This window comes from Mya arenaria, chromosome 15, assembly GCF_026914265.1.
Source record: "Mya arenaria isolate MELC-2E11 chromosome 15, ASM2691426v1".
In the NCBI taxonomy this organism is placed as follows: domain Eukaryota; kingdom Metazoa; phylum Mollusca; class Bivalvia; order Myida; family Myidae; genus Mya; species Mya arenaria.
The window spans coordinates 13,857,789-13,872,895 of NC_069136.1; the positions used below are offsets into that span (position 1 = coordinate 13,857,789).

General features: G+C 35.6%; 1 protein-coding gene across 1 annotated transcript; it reads left to right on the forward strand.

Annotated features, from left to right (window-relative positions):
• Positions 1–154: 154 nt before the first annotated feature.
• On the forward strand, positions 155–12,043 carry LOC128219127 (uncharacterized). The gene is made up of 3 exons (XM_052926947.1): positions 155–204; positions 757–784; positions 11,576–12,043. The coding sequence occupies exons 1-3, from the start codon at positions 155–157 to the stop codon at positions 12,041–12,043; spliced, it is 546 nt and encodes a 181-aa protein (XP_052782907.1).
• Positions 12,044–15,107: the final 3,064 nt, after the last annotated feature.

Sequence of the window (15,107 nt, forward strand, 5' to 3'; positions counted from 1 at the left end):
GACCTGATTAAATGGTCAAGATAATTCCCTCAAAGAAATGTAAATAACGTAAATTACGTAACAATGAGGTCATTTTAGACTTTCAACTTACACCGCCGACAGCGTTGAGTTCGCAGCCAGCGTCAATGAGGGCCATGGAAACCTAAGGGTGATTATGGAATGCAGCATACATCAGCCCCGTCAGGTCGGCCTGCGAACATCAGAGTAAGACATTCAGAATTTCCATTATATCTGACATAGCCAGAGTTACCAATGGTCTGCTAGCTAAGTTGCTGATATTTTAACCCTCATTGTTTCAGTAAAAATAACGTTCTACAAATATATAACATCACATGGTAAATATCAGCAAACCAGTGATATAAGTCTGCTGACAAAAGATCAGATCACAGATTTTCATATTTCTGTTCGAAAATTAATCTTTCATGGCTAATAGCGTTACTGAAGGTTTAAGAAAAATGCATAAAACGTTACTTTTTGAACTTAGATATGAAAATCTGCGATCTGTTTTTTTATTGTCAGCAGTCTTATATCACTGGTTTTCATTCATTTTTGCATAAATTAGCTCGTTCTAAGACAAAAAATAAAAAAAAGTTGTCAAACTGTTCAATTTGTGACAGTGCAGCTTTAATAAAGATTCTAGTACCTTCATAACCATGAAAAAATGGACATTGGCAGAATGGTAGGTGCTTGTAATGCTCTTGTTCCCATTGAGTTATGTTTGGCAGCTTTTGATTTTTCTCTTTTTTTCTTTTTCAGAACATCAACGGACATGCCGGCTCAACTGGTGAGCCCTCTGACACTCCAAAGCACTATTGTTAAAAATAACAATTTCAGAGCATTTTCTGCAGTGTTCCTGTTTTAAGTAAAAAGTACGAGTGTACAGTCATAACTCTAGGTATATTATATTTCAAGTAACTCTTAGATATATATATATATACAAAAATATAATTCTTAAGTGATGTGATTTCTTGGTTGTATTTGAAAAAGCTTTAAAGCTTTTCAGGCAAGTTATGAAATTGTTGTTAACAACTTAGTACAGAGCATGATGAATTCCTTTTAAAGCTCAAAACTGTTGCATTGCTATTGAATAACACCATTTGATTTGTGAATTTGTCATTGCCAAACTTTACATAGTACTAGTATTTATTATGTCTTTTAAATTTAAGCCATTCAGACTTTTAAACATGCTAAATATCACCATTTAAATGGTACGTGTGTGCTTTTCGCTTTTTAAATGTACGGAATATATAGAATTGTTTTAAGACAAGATATAATTTTTTTAATTTGAATAAAAACCTATTTTTCATTATTCCAGAGTTGAACTGGTAACAACAGGGATTGTATGAAGTGAATGATAGCGATGAAACAGTTTCGATTCCAAAAAGACCAAAAGTCTTACACATCAATTGGCCTCATATCCAACAGCCTCATGTCCAACTGCAGGGAAGAAATGCTGTTTCCAAACTTACTAAATGCCCCTGGTTGATGCATGTTGAAGGATTTGGATGACATGTATTTAGATTATATAGATTTAGTTCATTACCAGGCTGAAACACAAGTCATAAAAATGGTGCAGCATGTTGGAAAGCAAACTCCATCTTTGAAAACAAAGAAAAGGCAATAAATGGCATGGCAAATGAATTTTAAGTGACTTGGACCTATTTGGGCTGCATTATTTGAATTCAGTTTTTGCCCTGCCCAACAAAAAAGCTCCTTAACTGTGGCTTTGTAAAGCATCATCTTAGAAAGATGACCACTTTGGTCACACATTCTGGGCATTGATAAAATGCTTATCAACGTACAGACAGCAAACCAAATATCCCGTGTTACCAAGGAAGTTGGACTGTTCCCATGCATACTTCATATTTAGTGTCGAGGCTTAACTGTATTGTACCAGCATTTTTTATTCATTCATTTAAAGAAGCTTTATTGTTTCCAAATACATTAAATTACTGGACACCAGATAAGGCTCAGCAAGTTTATATTTTCAAGAATTGACATTTTCAAGAGTGACTCTGATCGAATGTTTAACCTGAATTCTTGATCTTTGTCCTTAAATCAATTGTTAGACATCTCATCAGTGTACTGTTTGATTACCAGCCTTATTGCTTTTGTCATTCCAAATTTTATTATGAGCTTTAATTTTAAAAATATCTAAACTTTAAAAGCATGTGTCCAGTTATCACCAAATTTGGTCAAAATGTGTATGTGCATAATGTCTCTGACATTTTGTTTACCAGCTGTATTGCTTCAGTCATTCGAGAGTTATCGGGCTTTACATAAATAATTACCTTAAATTAGTCTTGTCTGAGACATGACTTTAAAATCCTTAGCCATATCACTTGAATCATTCAATTTATATATAAATTAACTTAAATCAGCCGTGTCTGATTGATTGCTTTATTCCATCACCAAGTTGGTCAAAATATGTTGGGGCAAAATAGAGAGTTATGACCCTTGAAAAGGCAAAAATGTCTCTACAGTGTCCGCTCTCTACATTTGGCTTAACATACAACTACTCACTACCAAACTTGGTGTCCTTAAATAAGGACACGCTAATATTGTGGCAGGTGGCGCTCTTGTTATATACATACATTTACATACTACTTAAGCATTTTTTAAGCAATGAATTATTATTTTTAAGTATAATAAGTGTATCATTAAAATGTTCATCGAAGGATGTTGCCAGTCAAATTAGAAAATTAATTGTTTTGCATGTGCTTTCTTTGACAAAGCCTATTTTTGTTCCTAATAAACAAATTGTTTATCACAATATCTTTTACAAATAATATTTCCTCATAAATATATTTTTAATGATGATATTCTGATCTTGTGTCCTCATAAACAATAATTTTCATAAACAGCACTTATACAGGGAAAAATCAACAAACGAATTAGGATGCTTAAACACTACAGAGATATGTTTAAATTCTCTAAAAGCCCGCATTACAACAAAAAGACCTACTTTTTAAAAAAGCGAGTTTAAAGTGAGTCTTTTTACGGTGTCACCCTTCTGTGAAAAACTCACTTATTTTGAAAAGACCAACTTTTTTCAAACACCTTATTTCAAAGACTGACTTCTGTGTCCAAAATCTCACTTTTAGACTATAAAGACCCGCTTCAGAGAAATTAAGACTCACTTCTGTTGTATAAGACTCACTTTTTGCTCACTTCAAACGTAAAAGACTCACTTTTTGCTCACTTATGAAGAAAAAGACCCACTAAAGCCTACTTTGTGTGCATAAATCTCACATTTGCTGAGAAAATCCACTCAAAATTTACTTATGCCCACAAAAATCCGCTTTTAACACACATTTTATGAAGAAACCCGAAAAAACCCGCTTATAAGTGGGTTTAATCGAGTTTTGGTAAAAAAAACACTTTTCGTTTGGGAAGGGTACCTCTACGACCCTTAAGTTGTCTTAAGCGTAGGGCTACTCTCATTCCCCCTTACATCGTTTGTAGATTTTAGATTTGAGTTTGTCTTTGATATTAAAATTAGTGTTTCTCTAAATGTGCAAACATGTTTGACGTACCCCAACTGCATTTAATTGCACTTTGACATCGATTGCAGTAGCTGTAATCATTAGGGATTTCTGTTGCATCACGTTTTCTTTTTAAGGAAAATGTTCCCATACAACGCTTTTCCGTTCGTATTTCGAACGAATTTACTCTCACTGCTGACGCCTGCCATTTTTATGAAATTATTGAGACTACGATATCATTTGTATGTACCGAACTCGCTGGCCGTACTAAAGTGCATAATTGATTTAAATAAACAAAAATATAACTTTAACGTGCGGAAGTAGCCATACGTGAAATCAATTTATATAAGTGTTGGTCGTAATAATTGAATTGTTTGCAACTAAAAACTTATAAGCTGTTTATTATTTAGGACTTCTTAAAAATAAAATTGATTCTGTGTTTTGCGTAGAATAAAAAAAGATATTTGAAACGCTGTAACGCCATTTGACAGAGCACATGTGCCTTTTCGCTGTTCAATGACGTTTTCGGTATTTCGTTGTTCGAAGTGCTGAAGTTTGCTTTTCGCTTATTGTTTACTTATTTTGAAAACATTGACATCAACCGGCGATGATTAACAACTTTGATTTTAAAAAAGCGTATCGCGGGATATCGATATGGCGAAACTCGTATTGCAATACAATATTTTCAAACAGTATATCGGTTTATCGATAAATTGTTGCAGCTTTACTATGTGTATGTCGACATCCGACATACACACCGCCAGCACTTTTACTTCATAAATCGGAAAACATGTTGACATATTGGGTTTTCTTATATGTATCTACCAACTTTGGAGGACTAAGCGAATTAAAATAAATGATTACTCCGTCAGGTATTTCTCTGTCTATTGTCTACTTGCATTTAGAATGGAGTAATTGTTAAGTAATATCCATTTTTCTCGTCCATACTCCGGTGAAAACTGCTGTGGCCTAGATAAATACAGATAATTTGTAAAGAAACCTCGTTGCCTTGTCTGTATGTGCCCGTCAGCAGGTCTGGTGGGAATACTAGACATGTCCTCGAGCAAAGAATGATCTGCTAACGGGATTTCTACTGTTCAACACAACCAGACTATTCTCAAAGAAATGAGTAGGCGTGGAAGGCAATTTAAAATTGAGCTTTTGTTTCTTCTTTTGAAACATTGTTTAACAAATAACATGAAAATTGGAATACGTTTTATTTCAAATAATTTTGCTATCTAAGTTTGGTTAATTAACATTTGTGTGACACCAAGAAGGTATACTAATGACGAAGAAACGCTTGAGGGATATGCGTCTTTGAAAACAAATATGATGAGTGTAAGAACACAATTCTGAAGTATTAATGTATACTTGTTTAAATGGTTTATTAAACATAAGTCCATTTGTTTTTTAGTCGAAACGGTTTATCACTCGACACTAATCTAGCATGTCGAGTAACAGGCCTTTGCTTTACATTGTGAACTGTCTCTGGCAACATGCGCACTAAGTTGCGTGTGAATATCTTGAGTTCTGATCAAAGTTTAAGGGTTTTGGACGACCGCCACGACAGCTTCACTAAGGCGTTAACAATTCATCGACTTTATTCTTAAGATATCAAATGATATTAAGATAAATGCGAAAGTACCCGAAAGACTAGACTATATTGTATTTGGCCTCAGTGACAAGTAAAAAAACGCAAAATCCTCGTGATATTCAAAACAAATCTTTTTTGTGCGTATAGCGCAGGGGCGTAAGAGGCGTAGTGGCGCAACCTTTTGTCTAGCACCCCTTTCTCAGAACAAAACTGTGGTGGAAGGAGGGGTTGAGGTCACTTACCCGCGAAAAGTTTTACCATTCCTTATACGAAATGGTGCATTTTAGGCGTATTTAATTTCTTTTTCTATTTAGAAATAAAATGTAAATTTTGACGATTTAAGAGGTGCGCGCACCGGGTGCATCCAAGCTCTGGATCCGCTAGTTTAGTGTGTGCATCAAGATGGGTTTCAGGGAACGTAAACGTTTATGTTTTTCATCATTCGAACTAGTTTAATGTTCTAACTAATTTCCATGTATTAAGTTAAAACCAGTATGGCAAGTTATATGCATGTTTACTCGACATTGATCACTGTTTTGTTTATAGTCAGTGTGGTTCGAATAAATTTTGAAGGCCAATACGTCAGTGGACGGGATTTCACTGTTCAACAAAACAAGACCTTTCTTCAGCAAATGAATAGGCGTGGGAGGCAAATTGAAATTAAGCTTTTGTTTCTCAGACACATTGTTGGAAATATAAAGCATGAACATGGGAATACGTTTTATTTTAAATCATTTAGTTATCTATAGATAGTTAATTAGCATTTGTGTGAGACCATGGATGTATGTACTAATGATGAAGAAACCCTTGAATGATGTGCGTGTTTGAAAAAAAAATGATTACTGCAAGAATATCATTAAAATCTGAAATATTAATATTTAATTGTTTAATAGTATATTTTACCAAAGTCTGTCTGTTGTTGTTTATTTAGTCGAAAAATGTTTATCAGTCGACGCTACTCTAGCATGAGTTACAGGCCTTTGATTTACATTGCATATTGTCTCTGGGAACATGTGTACCAAGTTGCGTGTGAATATCTTGAGTTCTGGTGAAGATTTATTTGAATTAGACGAGGCAAACAACAACGACACCAACGCTTTTACCTACACTTTATATTGCAGATAACAAACTAGCTAATTAAAAAATGAATGCGAAAGTACCTGAGAAACTAAATTGTATTATATTTGGCCTCAGCAACAGGCGAGAAACGCAAAGTCCTCGAGCGCAAAGTCCTCGTGATTTACAATACAGATCTATGTTTGTGCATAGCGTGTGTATCGAAATGGGTTTCAAGGAACGCATACGTTTATGTTTTACATGATTTGAACAAGTTTAACGTTCTAAGTTATATCGGTGCGTGTATTAAATCAACAGCAGTATGGCAAGATATTATAAGAGTGTTTACTCGACAGTTATAACTGTTTTGTTTATAGTCAGTGTGGTTCGAATCAATATTGAGAGAGAACACGTCAATGGAGGTTTTGTGCATTACGACGATATTCAACGACATGCAAACAGTTCCGAACAGAATGCAACGATCGGGTGTAATATACGTAACTATGACGTGCCAGCTCTGTCGGATAGCTTTAAACAGAAATATTTGAAATTACGTGAAAGGACGTACAACGAAACAATCGTGATTCTTACGCCTTTAAGGGATACGGCAAAGTTTTTGGAACATTTTGGAAACATATTAAACACCCTCACATACCCCCACGATCTTATCAGTGTCTTTTTTGTTGAGGAAGGAAGTTCAGACAATACGTTTGAAAGTGCAAAGGCTCTGACGCACCAATTGAATTCTAGTTTCAAAGAGTCACAAGTACACAAGCTCAACTTTACTGGAAATCCCATACGACGGGAAGACAGGCACAGGGTAACATATATATTTTATATTGACTGTTTTAATGATACAAAATACAGGGTGGGTAATCAAAATACCATTTTCAACCTTATACGAATGACGTACTTTTAGAAAGAAACCATTACCGTGCAATCAATGAATATAGAGTTGTTCGTTTCGCTATTGCTTTCTATGAAAATAATGTAAAAAATAAAAATACCTGGTTTATTACGGAATGACTTAGGGCCTTCGCCTGTGAATATGTTGATATGAAACGCGATACTCGATAGTACAATGGTGAAAACGCGAAACCAAAAACTACGATGGTGAAAACCGACAGTACGATGATGATGCGATAAACTATTGTGTTTTCACTATCGTACTTTTACGTGTTCACCATCGTAATAAAGTGATTTCATCATCGTACTGTCGCGTCTTCATCATCGTACTGTCGTGTTTTCATCTCCATACTATCGCGTTTTCATCATCGTACTACCGCGTTTTCATCATCGTCCGTCGTGTTTTCATCATCGTACTGTCGCGTTTTCATCATCGTACTGTCGTGTCTCACCTAGTGTCGACGCTAGGGTTAGTAGTATAGCTCTCCGTATTTTTCAAACAGTCGAGCTTAAAGTGATAAACAATACAAAGCACGTATGCTCGACTTATAAGAGACAGTACGCTCGACTATTTCGCCGCTTTTTACTTTTATTAATAATTGTGAAACATGCATGGCTTACTGAAAATCTCCATACTATCGCGTTTTCATCATCGTACTACCGCGTTTTCATCATCGTCCGTCGTGTTTTCATCATCGTACTGTCGCGTTTTCATCATCGTACTGTCGTGTTTTCATCACCATACTATCGCGTTTTCATCATGGTACTGTCGTATTTTCATCACCGTACGTCGCGTTTTCATCATCGTACTGTCGTGTTTTCATTATCGTACTCTCGCGTTTTCATCATCGTACTGTCGTGTTTTCATCATCGTACTGTCGTGTTTTCATTGTCGTACTCTCGCGTTTTCATCATCGTACTGTCGTGTTTTTATCATCGTACCATCGCGTGTTCATCGTCGTACTATCGTATTTTCATCATCGTACTATCGTCTTCCGGTGCGCATGCGCATAAAATAATTTACCTTCCATGTTGCAAAATGTAGCTTTCAGGGGTGCTTGTATTATGTCGTCTTCAACTGAAGCTTTTATCACGCATTTGAATTGATCTGTTTCATTAAAAGTTAAAACAACCATTAACACAATAAGGATTAAATTATGAATTGTCTTTATACAATAAAACCAACCAGTTGTGTTTCAGAGTTTTATCCCAATTCGAGTCAAGGGTGTTTTGCAGAAACGAGATAAATAGTATTTAGTGCAAATAAATGCAACTTAATATTTGTGTAAGAAGTTCTGGATAAGGTTTAGCATGAAAACACACATACATGTATGTTAATATGTCGGCGACGACTTGATTTATTGCATTGACATTTTATACTTAACCATCCAACATTCTTGAATAAATAAAGCAGATGATTAAGTATAAATATAATGCAAATAATAGACACTGATTATTCGACTAAAAAGTTAAGGTAAAGGTTTTGCATGTACTCACAATAAGTTCATATCCCAACAATTCCTTGGCATATGCATATTAAAGCTGCACTCTCACAAATTTAAACTTTTGACAACTTTTTATACGCCCGAAGGGTCGTATTATGTTATGGCCTCCATCGTCTGTCCGTCTGTCTGTCCGTCTGTCCGTCCATTAGCAATTCCGTGTCCGGGCCATAACTTGGTAACTAACAAAGCGATTTTCAAATAACTTTATACAAATCATCACTACATTAAAAGGATGTGTCGCGCGCAATTTCCAGGTCCATACCTCAAAGACTAGAATCACCATGGGGGTGCGTTAGCAAATCCGTGTCCGGGCCACAACTTGGTTACTAATAAAGTCATTTTCAAATAACTTTAAACAAAGCATCATTACATTAAAAGGATGTGTCGCGCGCAATTTCGAGGTCCATACCTCAAACACTAGAATCACCATGGGGGGACGTTAGCAATTCCATGTCCAGGCCATAACTGGGTTACTACTAAAGCAATTTTCAAATAACTTTATACAAATCATCTCTACATTAAAAGGATTTGTCAAGCATGCTTTCCAGGTCCGTACCCCAAAGGCTAATTTCACTGGGGGGCGTTAGCAATTCCGTGTCCGGGCCATAACTTGGTAACTAATAAAGCGATTTTCAAATAACTTTATACAAATCATCACTACATTAAAAGGATGTGTCGCGCGCAATTTCCAGGTCCATATGTCAAAGACTAGAATCACCATGGGGGTGCGTTAGCAAATCCGTGTCCGGGCCACAACTTGGTCACTAATAAAGTCATTTTCAAATAACTTTATACAAAGCATCATTACATTAAAAGGATGTGTCGCGCGCAATTTCCAGGTCCATACCTCAAACACTAGAATCACCATGGGGGGACGTTAGCAATTCCATGTCCAGGCCATAACTGGGTTACTACTAAAGCAATTTTCAAATAACTTTATACAAATCATCTCTACATTAAAAGGATTTGTCAAGCATGCTTTCCAGGTCCGTACCTCAAAGGCTAATTTCACTGGGGGGCGTTAGCAATTCCGTGTCCAGGCCACAACTTTGTGTAACTACTAATAAAGGAATTTTTAGAAAACGTGTCCTAGCCACAACATTGTAACTAATAACGCAATTTTTAGATAACTTTATACAAATTATTGCTACATTAAAAGGATGTGTTGTGAGCACTTTCCACGTCCTGCTACTTTTAAACTTGTATTCTCAGATTTTCTAAGGAAGTTTCAGATATTCTATTTTTTTTTTATAAAAATATTTCATTTCATAAAAACTGATTTCATATTAGTACATCCTTGCACTACTTACCAGTATGTATGTTGTTTTACAATTATTCTATGTTGTAAAACAATACTGTTGAACAAAGGTTTTTATTAGCACTGCTAACTTAAGTATCATTAAAGTTTCAATATTGGAAGTTTAAGCCTTTGTTGTAAACACTTCACACCTAGTAAGCAGTATACTAGCATAACCTAAATGTTTATTAAAGACCTCAAGCCGAATCTTCTTCGGGCGTATAATGCTCCGTTTCGCGGTGCTCTTGCTTTTGTCTTGAAACCAACCAATTTTTACGAATATCCATGGAAACCAGATATATAAGACTGCTGACAAAAATAAGATCGCAGATTTTTATATTTAAGTTCAAAAATTGATCTTTTATGCATTTTCCTTAAGCCTTTATGAACGGTTTAAACAATGAAACATTAATTTTCGAACGGAAATATGAACATCTTCTATCTGACTTTTTAGCCCGAATGTTCGAAGAATAAGGAGAGCTATCCTACTCACCTTGGCGTCGGCGTTGGCGTCGGCGTTGGCGTCACACCTTGGTTAAGGTTTTGCATGTAAGCACCTTTAAGTCATTATCTCAGTAAATACATCAGTTATTGCATTGAAACGTTGGACATGTATTCCCAACTATCTTACATACTAAATTAATGAAGTTAGATAACAATTATTTGAATATAATGCAAATAATAGGCCTTTATTATTTGACTTAAAAATTCTAGTTAAGGTCTTGCATGTTAGCATACATTGGATAATATCTCAGCAACTATTTGATGTATTGCATTGAGACTTTATACAATGGTAATTAACCACCCAACTTAATTGAATAACCAAGTTAGATAACTGTATTTTGCAAATAATGGCTCTTTATTATTAGACTTAGAAATTCTTGTTAACATTTTGCATGGAACCACATTTATGTTTATATCTCAGCACACCATGTATTGCATTGAAATCTAATCTGACAGTGATCCATGCATGTTTCGCCAAAACGTTTCAATTCTTAAATTGAAAAGCGGCGGAATAGTTGAGCGCGCTGTCTCTGTGACAGCTCTTGTTTTGTCAGCAATCATACTTTATTGGCTTGCAGATATTTACGCAAAAATTTGGCCCCTCCAAGATAAAATATAAAAAAGTTGTAAAAATGGTAAATCTGTGAGCGTGCAGCTTTCACCGAATAATGACTTATTTTCAGTAAGCCATGCATGTTTCACAATTATTAATAAAAGTAAAAAGCGGCGAAATAGTCGAGCGTACTGTCTCTTATAAGTCGAGCATACGTGCTTTGTATTGTTTATCACTTTAAGCTCGACTGTTTGAAAAATACGGAGAGCTATACTACTAACCCTAGCGTCGACGTCACACATAGATTAAGGATTTGCATGTAAGCACCAATATGTCATTTTTTCTTAGGAAATACATCATGTTTTGCATTGAAATTTCAACATGTGTTGACAACCATCAAACCTACTTGATTTTTTAAGTAACTTGATAACTTGAGCTTGCATATGATGCAATAATAGCCCTTTATAATTCGACTCAAATACTCTGGTTAAGGTTTTTCATGTAGAAACACATATGTCAATATATCAGAAAATACTAGATGTATTGCATTGAGACGTTCCACAATAGTACTCAATAATCCAACCTACTTGAATAACCAAGGCAGATTATTCCATTTTGAATAAAAATCAAACTATGACCCTTTATTATTCGATATATTATTTCGTTTAATTCAAGGTAAATCAGCGAGGACGCCGATCCCACCTGTCACGAGTGCGGAACGCGTTGCTGGACTACGGAATGCGAGACAACGACTGGGTTCTCTGGATCGATAGTGACATTAAAAAAATCCCAAAAGATCTCATACAGCAGTTTCTGCATGTCAGCACCGACGTGATGGCCGTCGCCTGCCTGATGGAGAGGCATGGTCGCCCGACGAATTACGATTTCAACACTCGTCGGTTTGGTGACGAAAAATGTCGCGACCTCCCACTGCCATTCTTGCGCGACGAGGGCCGGGTGGTTAAGGTTGATATTGTAGGGACAAGCGTCCTCATGGTGCGCAGCGAGGTTCACCGGAAGATCCGCTTTCCCGAGGTCACTGAACCAGGCGGCCGCCTTGAAAGTGAAGGGTTTGCGCTCAATGCTAAGAAAGTTGGGTACGAAGTTGTGGGACTTCCGTTTGTAGAGGTCTACCACCATTGATGCGATGATCGAACATAATAGGATTATCGTCGATTGTCATCCCAAATCGGTGATATTCGATGGAGATTGTAATTATCCATAATCGACTTTCATTTGAATATATTGTTTAAGATACAACCATAGAGTGGTAATGATATCCTTTTTAGTCATAACATCATATATCAAAATCTGTGCTAAAAACAAACGTCATTCATAATTGTTTTATTGAATATGTTGGCCTATATAATATATAAGACACAGTAGTTGTTGAAATAAACATAACTGCTATTTCCATTGCAATATATGTAAGGAAATACACTTTCAATTATTTGTAATTCTATTTTTTCACCGAATATCCAACACCCTAAATCGGAATGACGGGAGAGCCGTTCGCGGAGATCGTAGTAATAAACCATAATTACAACTAAAGATCAAAACAGTTTACTTTACTCGTTGCAATCCAATTCTTTGAAAATAAAATTATGAAGTAGGTAAAAAAATATTCTGCAAACCCTATTTATTACGTAAACCAGCTGACTAATTCTCACCTTATTGTTGGAATGATATTTGGTGTAACGATATTCTATAAAGAAGGATGGTATAAGTGGCATACACTGTTGGAAGCTACGTTCTCACATGGCCCCATTGTCACATATTCAAAAAGAATATCTTACAGATTATGCATATATTAGCCATGATACAAGCACTTGTTATTATGTTAACATATCACACACTGAATACGTGAACAAGTCGGCATAGCTGTAACAACATCTTATATTAATTCTCGTTAAGTAAACATAAAACATGTTGACCTGAATACAAGATCACATTATCATTACAAGATGAGTACCTTGATTTGAACACGTTCGACACTATTTTTGAAATATTTTTAGTTAGAATTGCACAACAACTAGTATCGTGTTCTTTAAAACTTATATCTAAGACAAGCGTCATAACTGATTAAAATAAACCGATCGTATATCATTTATCTTCTAATACGAGGCCAGGCCAAAATGTTCATGTCACATGATTATCAGCAGCCAACGTTTAAAAAGAATTGTTAAGTGTTTGGTTTGGTAAAAAAATATTATTGATAAACGTTTATCCAATGATATCTTCTCACCAATCAAAACGTTTTAACGAGTCAACTGTCCAGAAGAGCATTACTATTTTCCTTTACATACACAACGCATTGATGTATACATGTCAAATGTTTTGATGATAGCCATGACCATGATGTATATTCTTGCAAATATTGTCATATCAATCATAACATATGCATGGGATGAAACCAAACTGATTTACCATCTTGGAAAGGTCTTCACATTCCAGATTTATCGGTGGAATAAAAATTATATTTTCACTGACTTTAAATTTGCGCCCGTTCTCTTCCAAATCAACCTAAGCGCACACAGGGATGGGACACATTATTAACGACCTAATTTCCGAAATTACCTTTTGTTCGCGTTCAATTTGACGATGTTTTTTTTCTTAAATTTTACATTTCTACATCGTTTAAGTCATACTTTTCGTTTCACTGAAAGATCACAATATATTTCACCTTGTGCACACCAAATGCATATCTATTTCACTAATGAATACTTCTGGTGCTCACTCGGTAAAACAAATAAAGATCTTCCACTGAAACAGCCCAGCAAACTATATTTGTTGGAATCTAGTTGGATCATTGTCGTTTAATTGACAGACACTTTCGACAAATTAAAGGTTTTTAACTGAAATGCATTATCGATGACCTTGTTTTTTGATTAACCGATTCCTTATTAATATGAATCATCTATTATTTAGGTAAACATATCAATGAAGTATCATGGTCCTACATCTTACGGTTCTCGACTTAATTCGCAGACAATGTTTCACAAACAGCATTGCCTTTGAACTCGACCTTTGACCTTCTAACAATAATCGATCTTACATGGATTGTTTTCTTTGCTCTAGTTCAAATTCTTCAAGAAGACTGTGTATAGTGACCCTAACCTAACCTTTTCAAAATTGTACAGGCGTCACAAAATGGTAAACTTAAACAAATTATTGTTGTTTCATGATATCAAGTCAAATTATTCTTGCGTTATTGTGCAGACAATGATGTCGAAAAATAAATAACCTTGACCTTTGGCCCACTGGCCCTTCAATCAATAGGGCCATCTACCGGGCAAGAACATCCTGTACTAAAGTTTCATTTTCCTATGTCAAACCGTACTCGAGCTATTATGTGAACAAAGTTTTCATGATAACATTGATTTTGACCTTAACTTAAACCTTCTGGCGACCGGAAAATAACAGGAATCTTCAAATGGTCAACTAACCAAAAATTGTAGTTTCAGGAGTCCGATGCAAATCATCATTGAGTTGTTATGCAGAAAGTATTGTTATGAATACGCTGACCTTGACCATGACCGTTGGCCAGCTGACCACCCAAAGCATCATGGGTTCTCAACATAGCAAGGTCAGCCTACCACAGTTGTGCATGGTCCTCTGTCGAACGCTACTTAAATGCTTGTGTAAAATATGTGTTTATAAGACAGTTTATCGTGGCCTTAGCATTTACCTACTAACATTAAAACATAGAATCTCTAAATGATAAAATTCAATTAAGCATTGTTGTTACAAAGGTCAGATAGTCAATAGATACTACTAGAGTAGTTATTTTCATGCAACTGCTGACCGTGACCATGACATCTGACGGTTAACCCCTTAAATGATAATTGCCGTCTACTGGGCAATGACAGCCTTACTCCGCATTTGCACAGTCCCATGTCAGACGATGTTTACGTCATTGTGTGAAAAATATCCGTACTACTGCCGTGACTAATGTTAATATTTCAACAGTATGTTTTCCTTTTAACAAGAAGATTAATAAGATGTGTATTGTGACCGTGAAAATGTCAGTTTTATGAAATAACAAAGTTGTTAAACGTAGACTGTTGAGCTTGGTACGGTGGCATAGAGTTGAAATATGTTTTACGTTTATCTCGCTATACACTTAACTTAGCGTAGGGACTGTCATATGAATCTTCAATATTGGCTTAATTTCTGATTGAAGAACTTTTGCTGCAAAATGTTTTAT